The 17842-nt window shown below is 45.8% G+C and overlaps 1 protein-coding gene across 1 annotated transcript in view; it reads left to right on the top strand.

Moving 5' to 3' along the window:
• The window catches only part of RALGAPA2 (Ral GTPase activating protein catalytic subunit alpha 2), a 264917-nt gene that overhangs the window by 166952 nt on the left and 80123 nt on the right, over positions 1-17842 (top strand). Inside the window, 7 exon segments of the mRNA XM_089896513.1 lie at positions 458-526; positions 1321-1458; positions 1937-2120; positions 6839-7610; positions 8445-8516; positions 13035-13158; positions 15474-15629. Of these exon segments, the coding sequence (XP_089752639.1) occupies positions 458-526; positions 1321-1458; positions 1937-2120; positions 6839-7610; positions 8445-8516; positions 13035-13158; positions 15474-15629 (1515 nt within the window).

Genomic DNA, 17842 nt, shown 5'->3' with positions numbered 1-17842 from the left:
TTGGGTTTTAGGGCGACCATATAACTCATCACCTAAACTGGAATACCTTTGAGAATGAAAGTGGTGCTGTTACCCTGCAGCCGCAGGTGTGGGGAGACCTGGGGTAATTTATAAGAAAAGTAAATGGGAGCATCTTCAGAATTACTTTTGCAAGTATTTGTTGCTTTCCTTGTGAGAAGCGTGGAGATGGAAAATGGAGATTGTGTGACTGCAGAGAGAAATACTCCTTCCTCTGGGCCCCCGATTTCACTGCCAGCAGAGTGGAAACAGGCATGGCCATCGCCTTCTGGTTTTCAGGTCACACAAATCTCTGAGGTGACTCTTCGCTTGATGTCACCTCCCTCTGGGAGTTGGCACCAGTCTGGCTTTAGTGGCAAGGCCGTCCTGGACCTCCTTTCACACGGCTTCCAGAACTGTTACTGGGGTCTGTTTGATTGGGAATTTGTCTTCTCTGCAGATCCTCGTGGCCACGATTGCTTTTCTTTTACCAAGTGCAGAGCACTCCTCAGTGGAAACAGATAAGAAGGTAAGTGGCACATCAGTCAGGTCCTCCCTAGACTTTGTTTTTTTTACAGAATGGCACTTCTTTTTTTTTTTTTTTAGAATTTTGTTTTTTTATACAGCAGGTTCTTACTAGTTATCCATTTTATACATATTAGTGTATATATGTCAATCCCAATCTCTAGAGGTTTTTTTTTTTGGTTTTTTTTTTGGTTTTTTTTTTTTGCAGTACACGGGTCTCTCACTGTTGTGGCCTCTCCCATTGCGGAGCACAGGCTCCGGACGTGCAGACTCAGTGGCCATGGCTCACAGGCCCAGCCGCTCTGCGGCATGTGGGATCTTCCCGGACCAGGGCACGAACCCGAGTCCCCTGTATCGGCAGGTGGACTCTCAACCACTGCGCCACCAGGGAAGCCCTCTAGAGTTTGTTTTTTAAGAATGTAATAAAACAGATGGCAAATACTATCACATGCAGGGCTATCCTTTATAACATCCCCTGTTAGGGGCTGACGTGGAGCGGCGGGCCCATGGTGGCCGCTGAGCCTGCACGTCCGGAGCCTGTGCTCCGCAACGGGAGAGGCCGCAACAGTGAGAGGCCTGAGTACCGCAAAAAAACAAAAAACAACAAACAAGGATATCTATAATATCCCCTGTTAGGACTGGCCCTAACAGCCTCTCTGTGAAAACCTCATTCATTTCTGTGTCCCTGAACAATGGCTGCGATGCCGGGAAGGTTCTGCTTCACTGAAGGTTTGCTGTCACTTGGGGTGGAGTCTGCGAGGCTGCAGCCTGAGGCTCTGGGTCTGCTTCGTCTTCCAGTTCCTCGTGTCCCTGCTGCTCTGCCTCCTGGACTGGTGCATGGCGCTGCCGGCGGGCGCCCTCCTCCACCCCGTGTCCACGGCGGCCCTGGACGAGCAGCCCGCGGCCCGGACCCCCTTGCTGGATTACATCTACAGGGTGAGTCTCCCCCAGGCCTCGGGGCACAGAGCATGGACTGCAGCATCAGAGAATCACCAAAACAGGTTTTAGGCATTCACATACTTATCTGTGCCCTTTTGACAAGGATTTATGGGGGTTCAGCATTTTAAAACAAATGAATGACTTAAGGAGTGAGAGCAGAACAGTTATTATAGAGAAGCAGTGGTTACCCAGTTCACGATGCGCGCGTTTTACCCGACTGTTATCGTCAAACACCTGCAGTTTGGTCAGAATCCCCCAGTGTTCATGGGATGTGGTCTGTATCTGCTTCGTTATGAAAAGAACTGTTTCTGTTGTAGGAATATCCACAGCCTTAGTTGGACAAAATCTGTTTATCAAAGGAAGAAAAAGTATAATGGTCCCAGTTATCTCCTAAGTGCTGTTGTAGTTTGACAGGTCGTCAGGGGGCAGGAGGTTGGGGGCATCCCTGGCACACAATCCCTTCCGTGCTTCACAGGTTCTGCACTGCTGTGTTTGCGGCTCAAGCACGTACACCCAGCAGAGCCGCTACACCCTGACCCTGGCTGACCTGTCATCCGCGGATTACGACCCCTTCCTCCCACTGGCAAACGTGAAGAATTCTGAGCCGGTCCAATTTCATTCATCAGCAGAACTGGGCAACCTGCTTACTGTCGAAGAGGGTAAGATTCTTCAGAATAGTCATCCCAGTTGACAGGAAAAGGAAAGACGGTAGCCATTTGTTAATACTCGCTGTGTTACTTTTTAAGAATCCGGTGGTTGAAATCCAGGTTTCTAGAGTGCTCTGTGATAGCAAGTCCTTCCTTCCTCATTTCCTCTCTTTTTCTGTTCTCCTCGCCTTTCTTTTCCCATCTTAGTTAAATTTTGTATTATCGAGGACCCACGGGACCCACAAACCCACAAACACAGTCCATTTTCTGTCCCCAAGGAGCTTTTCATCTCATGGTGGCGGGGGGTGGCGGGGGCGACAGGATTCAGGCAGAAGGACTCGTGTGTGGCCCGGCAGCACCATAGGGGCTTCCCATGGAGAAGGACCTAAGCCAGACTTGGAAGGACGGGCTGACTTTGCGAGGAGCTGGTAGAGCGTCAGGACCAGGCGGGCATCACAAAGGGATGGTGTGAGGCCACTCTGCTCCCGGCGGAGGGCCCATCGTAGACATGTGGGTGTGTCAGGACCTCGGGGCTGTGCTTACCCCCCTAACCACCTTCTCCCCAAATGACAAGAGCCCATCTCTAGGCCTTGGAATATGAGTCAGCATGTGGATGTGTCATCTGTATGTGTGATAGATGCCATCTATATGCCTAGACTCACACACGTGCACTGAAACTAGTGAACTCTGAAGACTGATGAATTCTTTCGGTGACAAATGTGATATTATACTATTGTTACTCAAGATGTTACCATTCGGGTGAAGGATATCTGGGCTCTCTCTGTATTATTTCTTACAAGTGCATGCGAATCTTCAGTTGTCTCAAAAATTAAAAGTTAAGGGGCTTCCCTGGTGGCGCAGTGGTTGAGAGTCCGCCTGCCAATGCAGGGGACACGGGCTCGTGCCCCGGTCCGGGAGGATCCCACGTGCCGCGGAGCGGCTGCGCCCGCGAGCCATGGCTGCTGAGCCTGCGTGTCCAGAGCCTGTGCTCCGCAACAGGAGAGGCCACAACAGTGAGAGGCCCGTGTACCGCAAAAAAAAAAAAAGTTAAAAAAAAATGTGGGTATAGAGTGTTAGATCATCCATGAAAATGTTATGGACTTTGCAAGTTAAAAACCTAGGCCTAAGAACAGAACTTTGCGGGTAAAACTTCCTTAAAGAAAAAGGAGCGAGGGCGTGTCACCAGGAAAACAAAGTCAGGGAAATGGACAAAGAACCAAAAGGAGTCATTTCTAGGAGGTCAAGGGAAGAAAACAGACAAGGAGCTGAAGAAGGTCAGCAGGTTCACAGGCTTCCAGAAGCTCGGGGAGGGTGAGACCAGAAAAGCAGCTGTTTTATTTCCCAACCAAGTGTTTGGTGGTGGGTTTTGCTGAATACTTTGCACAGCGTGGTTGGTCTGCAGCCAGACAGCATGAGCAGGTGACCTGGGGCGTGACTGTTTGGAGCCCCAAGACGGTCCCCTGTGGGGCCTCCTGGGAAGGGAGGAAGGACACAGCGGCATTAGCCAGTGAGGGTTCAGGTCCAGGGCTGTGTTTGCAAGATTGCAGAGTCCAGGGTGTGCTTCTGGCTGGGGGTGGGGGACAGGAGTGGGGCGCCAGTTGGGAGCGAGGCCTCATTTTAGCTCCTTTTATAGACGAGCAGACCAAGGCAAAGGGATTTTCCCAAGGGTGTACAGGTCAGAAGTAACAGAGGTGGAATGTGGATTTAAGGTTTATCCACAGGGTCCTGGAACAGCGAATTCTTCACTCGGGGTTTTGCGTAATGGAGACAGAAGACTGATCGGGGCTGTGTTGCTGGCTGGCAGCACGAGACACCTCGTCACGTTGTGTCGCCCATTTGCTTCGTCATTTGTGGGTCTCCTTCTGGAGTCCCCTGTTCTTTCCAGTTGCAGTCTTTTCTTGACATTTTTTTTCCCACAGTTGTAAATTCAAAACATTTTTTTTTCAGTAAAATGACCTTTGATCTATTTATTTTTGCTGTTTCCTGCCTTGTAGTCCAAAAACAGGTTCACTGCTGATTATGACTCTTGACAGAAAAATGGCAGAAGATTAACAGGGTAATGAAAAAGGATGAACCTAAAATTGCACATTTAAATTTTTGTAGCACTTTCTTTCAATGTCCAACACTCTTTGACTTGACCATTCATTCTCCAGAAAACCTCAGGACCTTATGCAAACTTGTCCTAACACAGCTCTGTGTTACTCAAAATGAGGTTTAAACTTCTATGGCAAAGGAGTTTTAAAATTCTCTAACACTTTTGCTAAGTTAAAAAACAAAGCTTAAAAACGTACTAGCACCCACAGCCTCTCTAGCCAAATAAGTACATCCTTGTTAAGAACGAAGAGGAAACATAAAGATATAGGTATTTCAGGTTAAACAAAACGTGCCCATATTTGAGGGGTGTTTTCATTCAGTGTCATTAATTCATCATTTATAACCACACTGTTTCTACTCAGATAATGTTTCTGATAAGCAATGTTATATTTTTATCAATTATTTTCAGATGATTCTTTCATAGACCATTTCCCACATTTGAGGTAATTACTACTTTCAAATAGAGTTACAAGCGGGAGAGACCCCACCACCTACAGCTGAGGCGGCTGCTGGCCCAGCTTGGGGAGGAACCATCAATGTCATGACACCTGCTCACTTTTCTCATCGTTAATACCTAAGTGCTTAAGAAGAAGGGAAGGGAGGAGCTTTAAAAAAATGAAAGTTAAAGGACAACCTAACGCTACCGTTTTTATATTTCATCTCTAAATGTAGAAAAATAAAATAAATATTTGGAATATATTTTTGCGTGCTTTTTGGACGTCACAAGCTTGTTCTCTCATAGATGGAGTCTAGACTTCCTCTTTATTTTTCAGGGCAGCCCTGGGCAGTTGATGCAGCTGAAGTCTGCCAGGGAAGAGCAGTTCTTATTTCACAAATACTCCCTTCCTTACTTTTCAGTACCAGAGATATTTGGGGTTTTTATTGGGTGTGTCATGGTTTATGACTTGATTAACGTGACTCCAGGTTAATTTCCCATTGTAGAATTCAAGCACATTCATTAAAATACAAACTTGTATTTACTGCAAGTTGAAAGTACAACCTATGTAAGTAAAAGTAGAGGAAAGTCGCTTTTCCAGTTGTTGTTTTCTGCCATGGCCTTTATCCAGTTGGACCTTTCTTGTTAGTTTCGTAGTCTGTGCTACCGTGTCATCACCATGCGGTGTCTTACATTATGGACTTCTGAGCCCCCAGCTGGCTGCACCTTTGTTGTTGGAGCATTAACATTTCTGATGGAGCGTGTATTCATATGGGATGATAAGCATGAATAAAAAGCATCTGTAACTTTTGAAAAAGTTAATATGGACACAAAAGCAAAGGCATTCATAACTGTGATTTCAAGGGAATGAGTTGAGGTGTTTAAATTTCTCAGCTGTATGGAAATCATGCACACTTCAGAGGGTAGGGAAGAAGCATTTCATTTCAGAGACAGATGTAGATGACCTCCTCTGCTTCTAAAAAGTTACGATTTTTAAATGAAGTTTTATTTTTCATTGTTGAATACAGGTGATTTCCTGTTCCTCAAAAAGAAAAAATTAAGAAGAAATCCAAGAAAAGTGAGGACAGTCTGGTTCTCACTCATCACACAGAATTTCCTAGATTCTAGGATTTGATTGTTTCTAGGATTTTTACATCATAATATTGATTATGTATAAATAAGTCAGTTAGATTTCTGCTGTCTGAGAGGGAGGATGGTTAGCATGAGAAAGCATATTTATAGTTATTGATGTTTTAATTAGTATTTGATTTTTCATGCTGTGAATTTAGAAATCAAGTATTTCCTAAACCTTTAAGCCCAAATTAGAAATCTTAGTTTGTTTAAATGTCTAGTGATTTTTTTTTATTAAAAGGTTTTATTTTGACTTGTTCTTAGATTAATACACAGTTCCCTTGTAAATTTGGTGGATTAAGATTTCCCTAACTGTTCTCAGGCTTAAGTAATCGTTTCAGTCCCTACTTGTGGATTTCATCTGCTTCTCCCTCATATCGCGAACATTTCACACAGCCCCCTTTCACATGATATTGTCAAAGTCCTTCTATACATCTGAAGTCTTAAAAATTTTATAAATTAGTTGCTCCTGGGCATTTAATCATCAACTACAAACTCAGTGAAAGCCTTCTAAGTAATTCCATGAGTTATTAATATATCAGATTCTGTTAAATATTTAAAATGACCTCACAGCAAAACATAAATAGCCACAATAATCCTAAAGCAAATTGCTTCAAATATATTTCAGCAGTCCCAGGCTCAGTTCATCCCTTATGAATGTCTCCCGTCACCCACTGAGGGGAGTGAGGCCACCTCCCCAACCCCCAGCCCTCTGCGCTGCCGTCCTATCCAACGGCAGATGTCCACCTCCTGGAGCTCCTAGAACTGTCACCCCTTCAGGATCGGGATCTGTCTCTGGTTTATGTCTGTATCTACACGTTTTTAAATATCCCTTTCCGAATGAGATCTTCACGTAAGTTGGTTCTTTCAGCCATCTATCTAACTTGTGCTTTTAAATTCAAGTAGAATGAATGTCAAAAAGAGAAAATGGGTGGAAAAAATCCCCAGACTAAAAAAAAAAAAATCCACCATGCTAGGGACCGATTGCAATCCGGTGGTGGTCCTTTTTCACTTTCATTCTCCACTGTCTCTCGGTGTCCCCGTCCTGCTGTCGTCCTGCTGTCGGCAGAGAGGAGGCGAAGGAGCATGGAGCTGATCCCGCTGACTGCGCGCATGGTGATGGCACACCTGGTGAACCACCTGGGACACTTCCCCCTGCGCGGGGGCCCCGCCGTGCTGCACAGCTTGGTCAGTGAGCACCACGACAACACACATGCCGACGCTGCCGAGCTCTCCCCCGACGTGTTCAGGAGCCCGAACCTGCAGTTGTTTGTGTTCAACGATAGCACCCTCATCTCCTACCTGCAGACACCCGCAGCGGGTCCTCCCGGTGGGTCGCCGGAGGGCGCCCCCTCGGACGTGAGAGTGATCGTGAGGGACATCTCGGGGAAGTACTCCTGGGACGGGAAGGTGCTCTATGGACCTCTGGAAGGCTGCTTAGCCCCAAAGGGCAGAAGTCCCTCGTTCCTGATCTCGGGCTGGCATCACCAAACACCTGGACCTCAGAGGGATCTTTCTCAGACTGAGGAGGGGGAGGACGTCCTCAACAAATTACTTGAAAACATTGGCCACACGAGTCCCGAATGCCTTTTACCGTCACAGCTCCATCTCAACGAGCCTTCCCCACCCCCGTGTGGAATGAACCGTGCCCAAGAGAAGGAAATCACCGAGATCCTCCTGCGTCAGAGCGCACAGGAAGATGAGTATGTCCAGAGGTGCGACTTGGACGTGGCCATGAAGGTTGCCAGCCAGGAGCCGCCATCACCGGTGGAGCCCCGGGGAGCCTTTTACTTCTGCAGGTTGCTGCTCGATGACTTGGGAATGAATTCTTGGGACAGAAGGTAACGATCCACTCTAGACCTTCAACTGTCTTCTTATTTTTGTGTGACAGTTCTTATCAGTTTCAGGTTTGGGAAGCAGAACAGAAGTGGAGATTTTTCTCTATTTCAGGATTTATAGCTTATTTTCTGCTGCTAAATTAAAGCTAGAAATGAAATTAAGTGGGCTGTACTGATGCACAGATGGAATTCCCAACATCGGTTGTGTATTTTAAAGGGTATCGAGCATTTACTCTGTGTGTGTGTTTAAATTACTGCTCTGTCCATTGTTGCTTCTGCCTTCATTAAAGATGCCAGTGGACTGCAGAGATGAATAAGCCACAGTCTCTCCTTAGCTCTGGTGAGGGAAGAAGACTTAATATTGAGTTGGCCAAAAAGTTTGTCCAGGTTTTTCTGTACCATAGTACCCGATACAACTCTGATGAAAGACAGTGTGACTCAGGACCTCTAGAAGAACCTCCAGGCCATCCAGAAGTAGGGGGCAGTGGAGCAGACTCTGCGGAAGGGGTGGGTTTGAGCTGCAGAGATGGGGAAGAGTCTCATGGCAGAGCTGACAGTGGAAACAGAGATACAGGCACACACACAAGTCACACACTCATGGACCACAGCCACCCGTTGTCCCTGGACAGTAACTGGATGCAGTGGAGTCATGATGCCTTCGAATATCTTAAGAATGAAGTTCATTCTGTAGGCTTCGGCTGCAAATCTTTGGTGAATGATGTAGTTGTGGATGGGTAGACGGATGGATGAATAGGTAGGTTTGTTCATTGACTGATTGGAAAGGGCAAAATTGATGTGTGATCACACGACTTTTCTTCCATTCCTTTTCCTTTATAGGAAGAATTTCCATCTGTTGAAGAAAAATTCAAAATTATTGAGAGAGCTAAAAAATCTGGACTCCCGACAGTGGTATGTGAAAGTATATCAAAGCACCTTACTCCTGTCTGTCTTTGTGGGGGTGGGGGATGCCGGATATGGCTGCAGAAGTGATACCCCTGCAGAGACCTGGCAGCTGGTGGCATTTGCACAGGCCATACCTTTGGTAGTTTTACTCTGAGCGGTAAACTTACATGTTTGCTACACAAGGAAGAGGTCCCCTAACCTCTGCCTTGATTGAGAACCTTTCAGCCAGTGGACGCTGGTTCTCATTTCATCTCTGCAGCCCCTCTTGTCCCGCCGGCCCAGGTCCCAGAGCCGCCCATGTTCACGGACCTCGTGGTTTGGAGCCTGTGAGTCTGACTCCATGGGCTGGCGTGCAGAGGTCTCTGCTCTGCGGGGTAGGCAAAGTTAAGACCCCGGTGCTGTAGTCAGGCGCTCTCTAGCCCTAAACCTCGTTCTCCAAAGCGGGTCGGATCTCAGATCTACCTCTTTTCCGTACAATCTTAGAAGCAGTTCCAAAGATGAGCTCCAACCAGTGTTTGACCTGGGGAAATGTGTGCTTCCGAAAACATCTCAGTCCGGAGCTGGTGTTGTACTGGATACATAATGGGTGCTTGGAAGAAATGAATACACTGCTGCCTTAATCTTGAGTTTTTAAAAACTTATTTAAAAAATAAATAGCTTTCTATTCCTCTTGTATTCCCTTTAGGAGCATCATTAGACATCTCATTAGAGAAGAAAACCTGAAGCCGTTATTCCTCACACTGTCCTTCCCCACATTCAGTTTCCTAATAGTTGTTGTGCTGCTTTTTCTCCAGAGGAAGAGACCGAGTTCTCTGTGGAAATTTGCGGGGGGTGGATTTTTGCTGAAGGGCTCAGGGATTCACTGCCCCTTCCCTCTTGTCCTCCAGCAGGAAACAAGCAGTCACTTGGGTTCCAAACTCAGCTTTTCAAACGTACGCTGAATTATTTCATGCTCCTTCGTATTAAGTGAAGACATTGGTATCTTGTGATTGTGGCCAATTTGTTGAGTGTTCATGCACTTTAGTTGCATGAGGTACAATCGAAGTAGCTCCCTGGCAGGGCTGTTGCAGTATAATACGGCTTTGGAGAGCTGATTGGCAAGTCCTCTCCCCCCCGATTAACCTTCACCTAAAACCCCAACTCCTGGATTGAGTGTCTTCTCAACATCTAAAAAGGTGTCCACTTACTTTATGGTAAAGGGTGTTTTCAAGGTTCTTTTTAGAAAAAAAAAACCCAGAAATCAGTTGAGGGCTCTTTAGCTCTGAGATCCCGCGTACCAGTAAGTTAGCAGGTAAGAACGTAACCTCGGCCCTCAACTTCCAGTCAAGATGTTTCCGTTTATTTCTGGCGTCAATTTATTTCCCTGCTGTCAAGGCAGAGTTTCTGCTTAGCATGTTCTTAGGAAAAGGAGAGACCACCTCACAGCTACAATTTGTATACTGTGAAGTTAGCAAAGCTGTAAATGGTGTGATGAACGTACATACAGATTAAAGAAGGCTCCCCTTTTCAACATTAACACCTCTTGCCACCGCATGGTAAAGTGAAAGTTACAGTCGTGTTTCTTTGTTTGGCTTTTTAATGTGACAGCACAAGGAAACTGAGCGATTCTGGTCTATTCTTAATAAGAAAGAAAACTGCGTTCTAATGAGGAAGAGGAAATGGTTGCTTTTCTGTACGCGTGCCCCTGAATTACCTGCTCCTTCGAGCACTGGCCCTGCAGCTTGTGGATATGAAGTGCTGTTGATGTTGCTAATTGTCATTGCAAAAGCCTGGCTCTAATAAGGCCAGACACAGCGTCTGCATCCTCCCAGGCTCTCTGCGGCGCTAACATTTTGGAGGCTGTGAAATTTGATGAGTGTTTACAGCTAAAGGTCACCTTTGCTCACACCTCCATCAGTCACACAGTCACCGGGCCGAGCTCTCTCTGCTCCACATTGAGTTGATGAGGACCTGTAAGCAGCTACAACGTAAAAAGCTTGGACTTTAAGGACAACAAATCATTTCAGATAAACCTGAGATTGTTTTATGTATGTCAAGTGTATAGACTAGAGAAAAATTAAATGCTGAGGACTTTTAAATATATAGGCAGAGCTGCAGAGAGGAATTGAGTGACTATCTTTTTCTCTCCATTTGTTGAAAGAGACTGTCTTTTAGTTCATAGGTTATGACCTCTCTTACCATCCAAGCCCCCACATGATTACAGCTCTTAGAATAAGCTAGTCAGAGTCCAGACTGCTGGCCAGCCCTGCCTGCAGTCTGGAAGGAAATAATGTCACAGTTTTGGGCTCCATGTGCCTGAGGACAAGCTTTCTGACAGGCTGAAAGCACAAGGTCTCTGCTACAGCACCGCCCACTAGCATCCATCACCCCCTACATCTGTTCCCCTGAGAGCAGCACCCCACCAGCGTGTCCGTCAGGGCCTTCAGGACACCCACCTTCCCCACTGGCAGCAGGACAGTACACTTCAAAAGCCTTAAAAGTGGGCAATGACCGAGGCTCCATGTCCATGAATTTATTTTAAGGACATACCAAAGATAATGTGAAAACGTCTTTCAAATGGAAGCAACCTAAATGTCCAATAGCAAGGACTGAGGATATGGAATATTAATATAATGGAATGTTACACAACCATTATTAGTAACTTTGTTATACAAGCACACAGTATAGAAATGTTCACACTCCAAAATGGTTTAAATGGTGACTTTTCGGTTATGTATATTTTATACAATTTAAAAAAGTGTTCACAGATATTTTAAGTGAAAAAATTAGTGGCAGAACACAAGATAGTAGCTTCTCATTTTGTATGCAAAAATGCATTCTGAAGTAGTAACAATTGTGATTTCAACATAGAAGCAAAGAACATTAGTGGGTTTGTATTTTGGGGTTTGTTTTGTTTTGTTTTGTTTTTTGCGGTACGCGGGCCTCTCACTGCTGTGGCCTCTCCCGTTACGGAGCACAGGCTCCAGACGCGCAGGCTCAGTGGCCATGGCTCACGGGTGCAGCCGCTCCGCGGCATGTGGGATCTTCCCGGACCGGGGCACGAACCCGTGTCCCATGCATCGGCAGACGGACTCTCAACCACTGCGCCACCAGGGAAGCCCATTAGTGGTTTTTTTTAATTCTTCTTTTTCCTTTCTATATTTTCTAATTTCTCCTCTAAGTATGGTAATTTCATGTAAATTATGGAGGGACATGAATAAGCTATCTAGACAAATAAAAGGAGCGTACTCTCCTCCTTGATTTATTTTTATGACTTTCCAGTTGAGTTCCAATTCATTCTGCTAATTCAGTAGAAAAATAACATTCCTGCAGAAGGAGATATTGGAGAATATGTTAAAATACAGAGCCCAGATTCCACCACTATTGATGTCTAATCGGATTATAATGTTGAGGTATTGAACGATAAGGCAACAGAAACATTTCCATGTTGTTTAAGTGCTTGGTAGTTTTTCCTATGAGATTTTTTCAAAGTGTATGGTAGAAATCAGGAGAAGAGTGGAACTTCTCTGGAAATGATAATCTAAAATTTTAGAACGTAGAGAACTGGAGTCAAGGTCTTGGGTGATGGAGCTGCGGAATGGTTCTTGATTAAAGCACTGGTCCAATAAGAGCGGTGTCTTTGCCTCTGAACTGTCTCCAGATCACTTGGTGTAGGTCTAGTGACTTTGACACTTTACTCCAGGGTATAGTTTATAGAAATGGTTATTGACATGTTCAAATATATCATCGTATCTCTGGTCACTTCAACAGAGTTTTAAGTGAGCAACTTCTGTGCACCAAGGACCATGCTAGATGCACAAATGGTTAAGAAGCAGGGCTGCTTTCCTCAGAGTGGTGTCACATTTACCTGATTTAACAGCAAAGTGCCCCAAATCCATCATGGAGGAAGTGGACGAACAGTTTATATGTCCAAAGAAGTTTCCCTGGACAGCTGTCCACCCTGCGGGTGCCACCTCTCACAAAGAAAGTACCTAAGTGTGTTCTGCTTTGAAGAAGTAGTTTCCATTTCTCACAAAGTCTCGGCCAATTTTACAGTTCCAATCAGGGAGCTCCCCGGTTTCCTTATCTCAGAGTGTGGGAAGTGAAGTATGTGTGGTCACAAGGATCTGTTCACAACTGATATCTATCTGAAATGCTTTCAGAGGTATATTTTTACCGAAGTTGGAGAGAATTTGTCAAGCCATGTGCTCTTACATGCTGTTCGTACACCGTACCTGTGAGAGAGTGGTCTCAGGAGCCCAGGCTGCCCTGTCTCAGCTCCCGTTGCCCTGCTTGCTACAAGTGCTTTTCTGTCACTTTCTGTGCCTCCTTTCCACCGTGTCCATGAGGAGGTGATGATAAGACCTGTCTCATTAGGGCGTCTGCAAGGATAGATGAGACGTGTGTTGAGCCTTCTTGGAACAGTGCCTGACCCCTTGTAAGTTCTCAGCAAGTGTAAGCTGTGTAGTAGAAGCATAGGTGGCAGCAGTAAAACAAAACTTTGTATGTAAGTATTCTAACTCCTTTAAATCTAAAAATTTACAGCCGTGAAACGCACAAAATCGCCGTGTTTTACGTTGCTGACGGCCAAGAAGACAAGTGCTCGATCCTTTCCAATGAAAGAGGAAGCCGAGCGTACGAAGACTTTGTTGCTGGACTGGGATGGGAGGTAATTCATTTCATTCAGGAGGCGTTTATCGATCAGCACTTTTTAAGGATGTATGTAAACTGGTCATTGATGGTCTAAATTTTTACGTATGTTTTTACATTCAAATATAACATGGGTAGAGTTCTGGAGTTGAAGAATATATCAAATTTGACATCTTCTATCAGTTATTTTTGTACTTTATACACAAACTTTTGTTTCCCCTTAACTTTCTTCTTAATATGATTTCATTTGCTTTTCATCAGAACTGAATAGTCAGGTCAGCTCTCCCAGCCATAGACAGTGTGTAGTAAGAGAGGACAGTGGGCAGGGAAGCAATGGCTTTTGTCCCTACATGGAGGCTGGAAAAGAAATCAGTGGTGAAAAATGAAGAGTTGGATGAAGTTAAAAGTTGACTTGACGGTAGCCATGATGGTTTAGCTCTCAACCTGTTTCCCTAAGGTAGATCCCAGGATGGTTGATATTTTAAAATTTTGTTTTCTCTTTACTAAGTCATACTCTGACCAAAAGACATCTATACATTTATACACACACATATATCTGTCTCCAGAACATATTCCCAGAATCTAAAAGAATTCAGAGTAGTTAAAATGGAAATCAGCATATCTGAAATCATTTTCTTACTTTTTATTACTTTTGTTTTGGTTTCTTGGTTATCTGTGTTGTGGGAAACTCTCTGGGTGCCTAAGCGAGACTTACCTCTGAGAGCTGAGTGTTAGTGAAGGGACCGATGTGGAGGTAGGGACAGGGTAAGGGTACTTCAAGGTCAAGACCATATACTTTCTGAAATGTCAAGTCAGTTTTAGTCTAAAAGAGTTACTGAACTTTCAATAAACTGTTCTTCTTACCAATAAGATGACTTCTTGTCATAGAATATACTTACTATTTAACCAACATTTTTTTTTAATTAGTTAATTATTTTTATTTTTCGCTGCCTTGGGTCTTCGTTGCTGCGTGCGGGCTTTCTCTAGTTGCGGCGAGCGGGGGCTACTCTTCGTCGTAGTGTGTGGGCTTCTCATTGCAGTGGCTTCTCTTGTTGCGGAGCATGGACTCTAGTCGCACGGGCTTCAGTAGTTGTGGCACACGGGCTTAGTTGCTCCACAGCATGTGGGATCTTCCCGGACCAGGACTCGAACCCGTGTCCCCTGCATTGACAGGTGGATTCTTAACCACTGCGCCACCAGGGAAGTCCTAACCAACATTTTTAAACCGTACATTTCTTTTTTGTTTGTTTTTTGTTTGGGGGTTTTTTTTTTTTGCGGTATGTGGGCCTCTCACTGTTGTGGCCTCTCCCGTTGAGGAGCACAGGCTCCGGATGCACAGGCTCAACGGCCATGGCTCACGGGCCCAGCTGCTCCGCGGCATGTGGGATCTTTCTGGACCGGGGCACAAACCCGTGTCCCCTGCATCGGCAGGCAGACTCTCAACCACTGCGCCACCAGGGAAGCCCAACCGTACATTTCTTAACTAGAGTTTTAAGAAAAGATTAGACCATTAATTCAGTGTATGTATTGATTGTCTTTAGCACAGAAGAAATTCTTCCATTTCTTTTTCTTTTTCCAATTGTGTTACCACAGGTGCTTTACTGAAAGAATAGTAGTTTATGAAAAGTAAAAAAACAAAAAAAGAAAATACCAAAATGGAATCTAAGCACTGACTAAGTGAACATTCACACATAGCTTGAAAAAGAATTATAACTCAGAGACTTTTGGCAGTGGTATAAATTGGAACAACCCTTTTGAAAGGCAGTTTAGGAATGGCTGTTAAGTTTGGAAACTTTTGTACCCCTTGACCTGAAACACTGCTTTGAATGCTCCTTCTGGTTTGAGAAAACAGAAAACCCCACAAATCCAGCAATAGGGGAGCTCCGTGTGTGTCTATACGTATATACATATTTATGTATAGGAGGGGATAAAGTTGGAGAAATATGCACCAAACTTTTTTTTGTTTTGTTTTGTTTTGGGTTGTTGTTTTTTGCAGTACGCGGGCCTGTCACTGTTGTGGCCTCTCCCGTTGCGGAGCACAGGCTCCGGACACGCAGGCCCAGCGGCCGTGGCCCATGGGCCCAGCCACTCCGCGGCACGTGGGATCCTCCCAGACCGGGGCACAAACCCACGTCCCCTGCATCGGCAGGCGGACCCCCAACCACTGCGCCACCAGGGAAGCCCAATGTCATCTAACTTTGTATTACGTTTGCTTATAATCAGAAAACTATAAAAATGAACATACTTAGATTTTTTAAAAACTCTGCATTCCTGCTAAGTGAATAAGAACGGCTCACGTTTGACCTCCACTTCTTTCCCTCGTGCCTGTGTCAGGTGGACCTCTCAACCCACTGCGGGTTCATGGGTGGACTTCAACGCAACGGCAGCACGGGCCAGACTGCCCCCTACTATGCTACCTCGACCGTGGAAGTGATTTTCCACGTTTCAACTCGGATGCCATCAGACTCAGATGATTCGCTCACCAAAAAGGTAAAGGGCCTCCTTGGGGACCATGCTTGGCGGCCCCGGTTTGTAGGTGAGGCACACCTGGGACAGAGTGAAGGCCATGGCCTGAGGTACATGGAGACTGGTTTCCTTTGGATGCGACCTTGGGGTCGCTCTCCTCAAGCTACACTTGTCATGAGTCTGAAATATCCAGCTTGGCACAAACTAGGTAAAGAAATGCATGAAAAGCAATCAGTCGTTTAAGTCTTAAATCCTGAGATTAAGATTTAGGAAAAGGAAGGGTCTTAAATGTTGTTAACTTTGGATCTTCTCTCACATGACTATTAACTGAGAGAAAATGATGCTGTCAACCTCTCGGGTTGGCCAAGGTCATCTGACCTAAGGACCCTGTACTGATGGGGTCAGAGAAGGCAGGCGCCCCCCAACCAGGGCTGCTGGGGGGCAGCTTAGCAAACGACTGTCAAAATGGCAAGCGCAGGTGCGCTGCTGCCTGGCTGCCCTCCTCTCGGGTCCCCACCTTTTGTTCTCCAGAGTTCAAAGGAAACCTCCTCCACCTCTGAGAAAGCTCTGCAGGGTTCCCCCTATGCTTTCTAACCTGCAGGATGTCCACCTCAGGTAACTTGCAGGAAGTGAGGGACATCCTAAGAGAAGAGGACTTTTTACTCTGGGGAGAAAGCCTAGGAATCTGACCCACGTCTCTGTTTGCACATGAGAACATCTGGGCCTCGCCTGCTGGTGGGGGGCAGAGCCCGGAATCCCTGCCTCACACCCACTCTCTTCCTGCAAGGATGCCAGGAACCTAGGGCAGTAACTGGTGGGTGGAAAGCAGACCATTCCCATGCCTGATGGGCGGTGGCAGGGGGGCGGGTGGGGGGCGTCTAGCATGGTGGCTGTAGCCAGGGTTCAAGTGTGTCTCAAGGTACTTCACCAGCCTGTGCCTCAGTTTTCCGATCTATTAAATGAGATTAAAAACACAGCCCACGTCCCAGGGTTGCTGGGCAGTAGGTGAACAATGCCTGTGAAATGGCTGAGCGTGGTGCTGGTAGCATCCCTACCCGTCAGCCCCCGTTGTTGCTGACCGGTCTGATGGACTCTTTCCTCCTGGCCTGTTAGGCAGGTGATTGATACTGGCCAGAGGACCTCACTGCACCTGCCTCATTTCTCTCCTCCGTGGTTTTGCTCTTTCATCACTGCAGCCACGGACGTCTGGACCATGCACACAGTGGGCAGCAGAGCTAGTGGGATCTGAGAAGTTGGGTCACGGCATGAGCAGATCCCTGTCACAGCGACCAAGGGTATCGGATGGACAGAGCATGACAGGCTTTCACTCGGTGGCCACGTGCTGGCTCCCGAGGGCCTGGGGAGCTGCCTCCACATCTTAGGTTTTGGTGGCAGCGGTGTTCTTAGCGAAGGGGACTCTGCCCGCCGGGATGCCACCTCAGATTACCAAGACCCTAGGCAAGACTCACACCTCCTTTTTATTGGCTGTACCTTGTAAATCACTGCTACTATGCAAATGTGTCACCATATTCTCTGATTTTCATATGACTGAAAACTATTTTGTTAAAAGACAGCTTTATATTTTAAAAATTATTTCCTAAGTAGGATTGTCTTTTTTTTTTTTTTTTTTTTTGAGAAAAGACAGTGTTTTCTTGATAAAACACCATGTTATGAATACTTTTTCAGGGCTTGGCCAGGTTGTAAGGTTCCCTACTGTAATAATCAAAATGCAGCTGATATCTTTTGCAGCTCCAAGATTTAGCATCATTAGTGACAAATTCTCTCTGTCAGGATGTCTCACAGCTCAACTAAAAATCAGTCACAGGAAAAGCAGCCCCACAGTTCCTTGACTTATTCTGACTAAATTGCCCCTAACAGCTTAAAAATGAGCTGCAAAATTCTAAAGTGATGCATGCTCTCCCCTGCCCCCATCATGGGGGCACTTTTTCAACCCTGCAATCTGGTTGCAACCCCATACTGAACTTTTGATCCTTCACTGCAGAAATTTGTTAGCTCCAGCTAGATTAGATTTTTCACAGCTAATCTAACTGCTGTAGGGGTTTGCAGAGTGGGGACAGAGCTGTGCTATTGGATTTGTCCAATTCATTTGACTCCAGGACTATAATTGCACTTATGTCTTACAAGGCTTTTATAGCCTCAGGCTGCCCAGCCACATAAAAAACAAATTGGCAGTGATACAGTGCGAGTGGATGGGATGAAAGGCCCACATTATCAGA

The sequence above is a fragment of the Delphinapterus leucas genome, chromosome 15, assembly GCF_059928025.1.
Source record: "Delphinapterus leucas isolate spDelLeu-1000000601 "Yukka" chromosome 15, BTC_Dleu_Yukka2, whole genome shotgun sequence".
Classification (NCBI taxonomy): domain Eukaryota; kingdom Metazoa; phylum Chordata; class Mammalia; order Artiodactyla; family Monodontidae; genus Delphinapterus; species Delphinapterus leucas.
The sequence above is the reverse complement of the archived record's forward strand: the minus strand, read 5'-3'. Positions and strand labels throughout refer to the sequence as shown.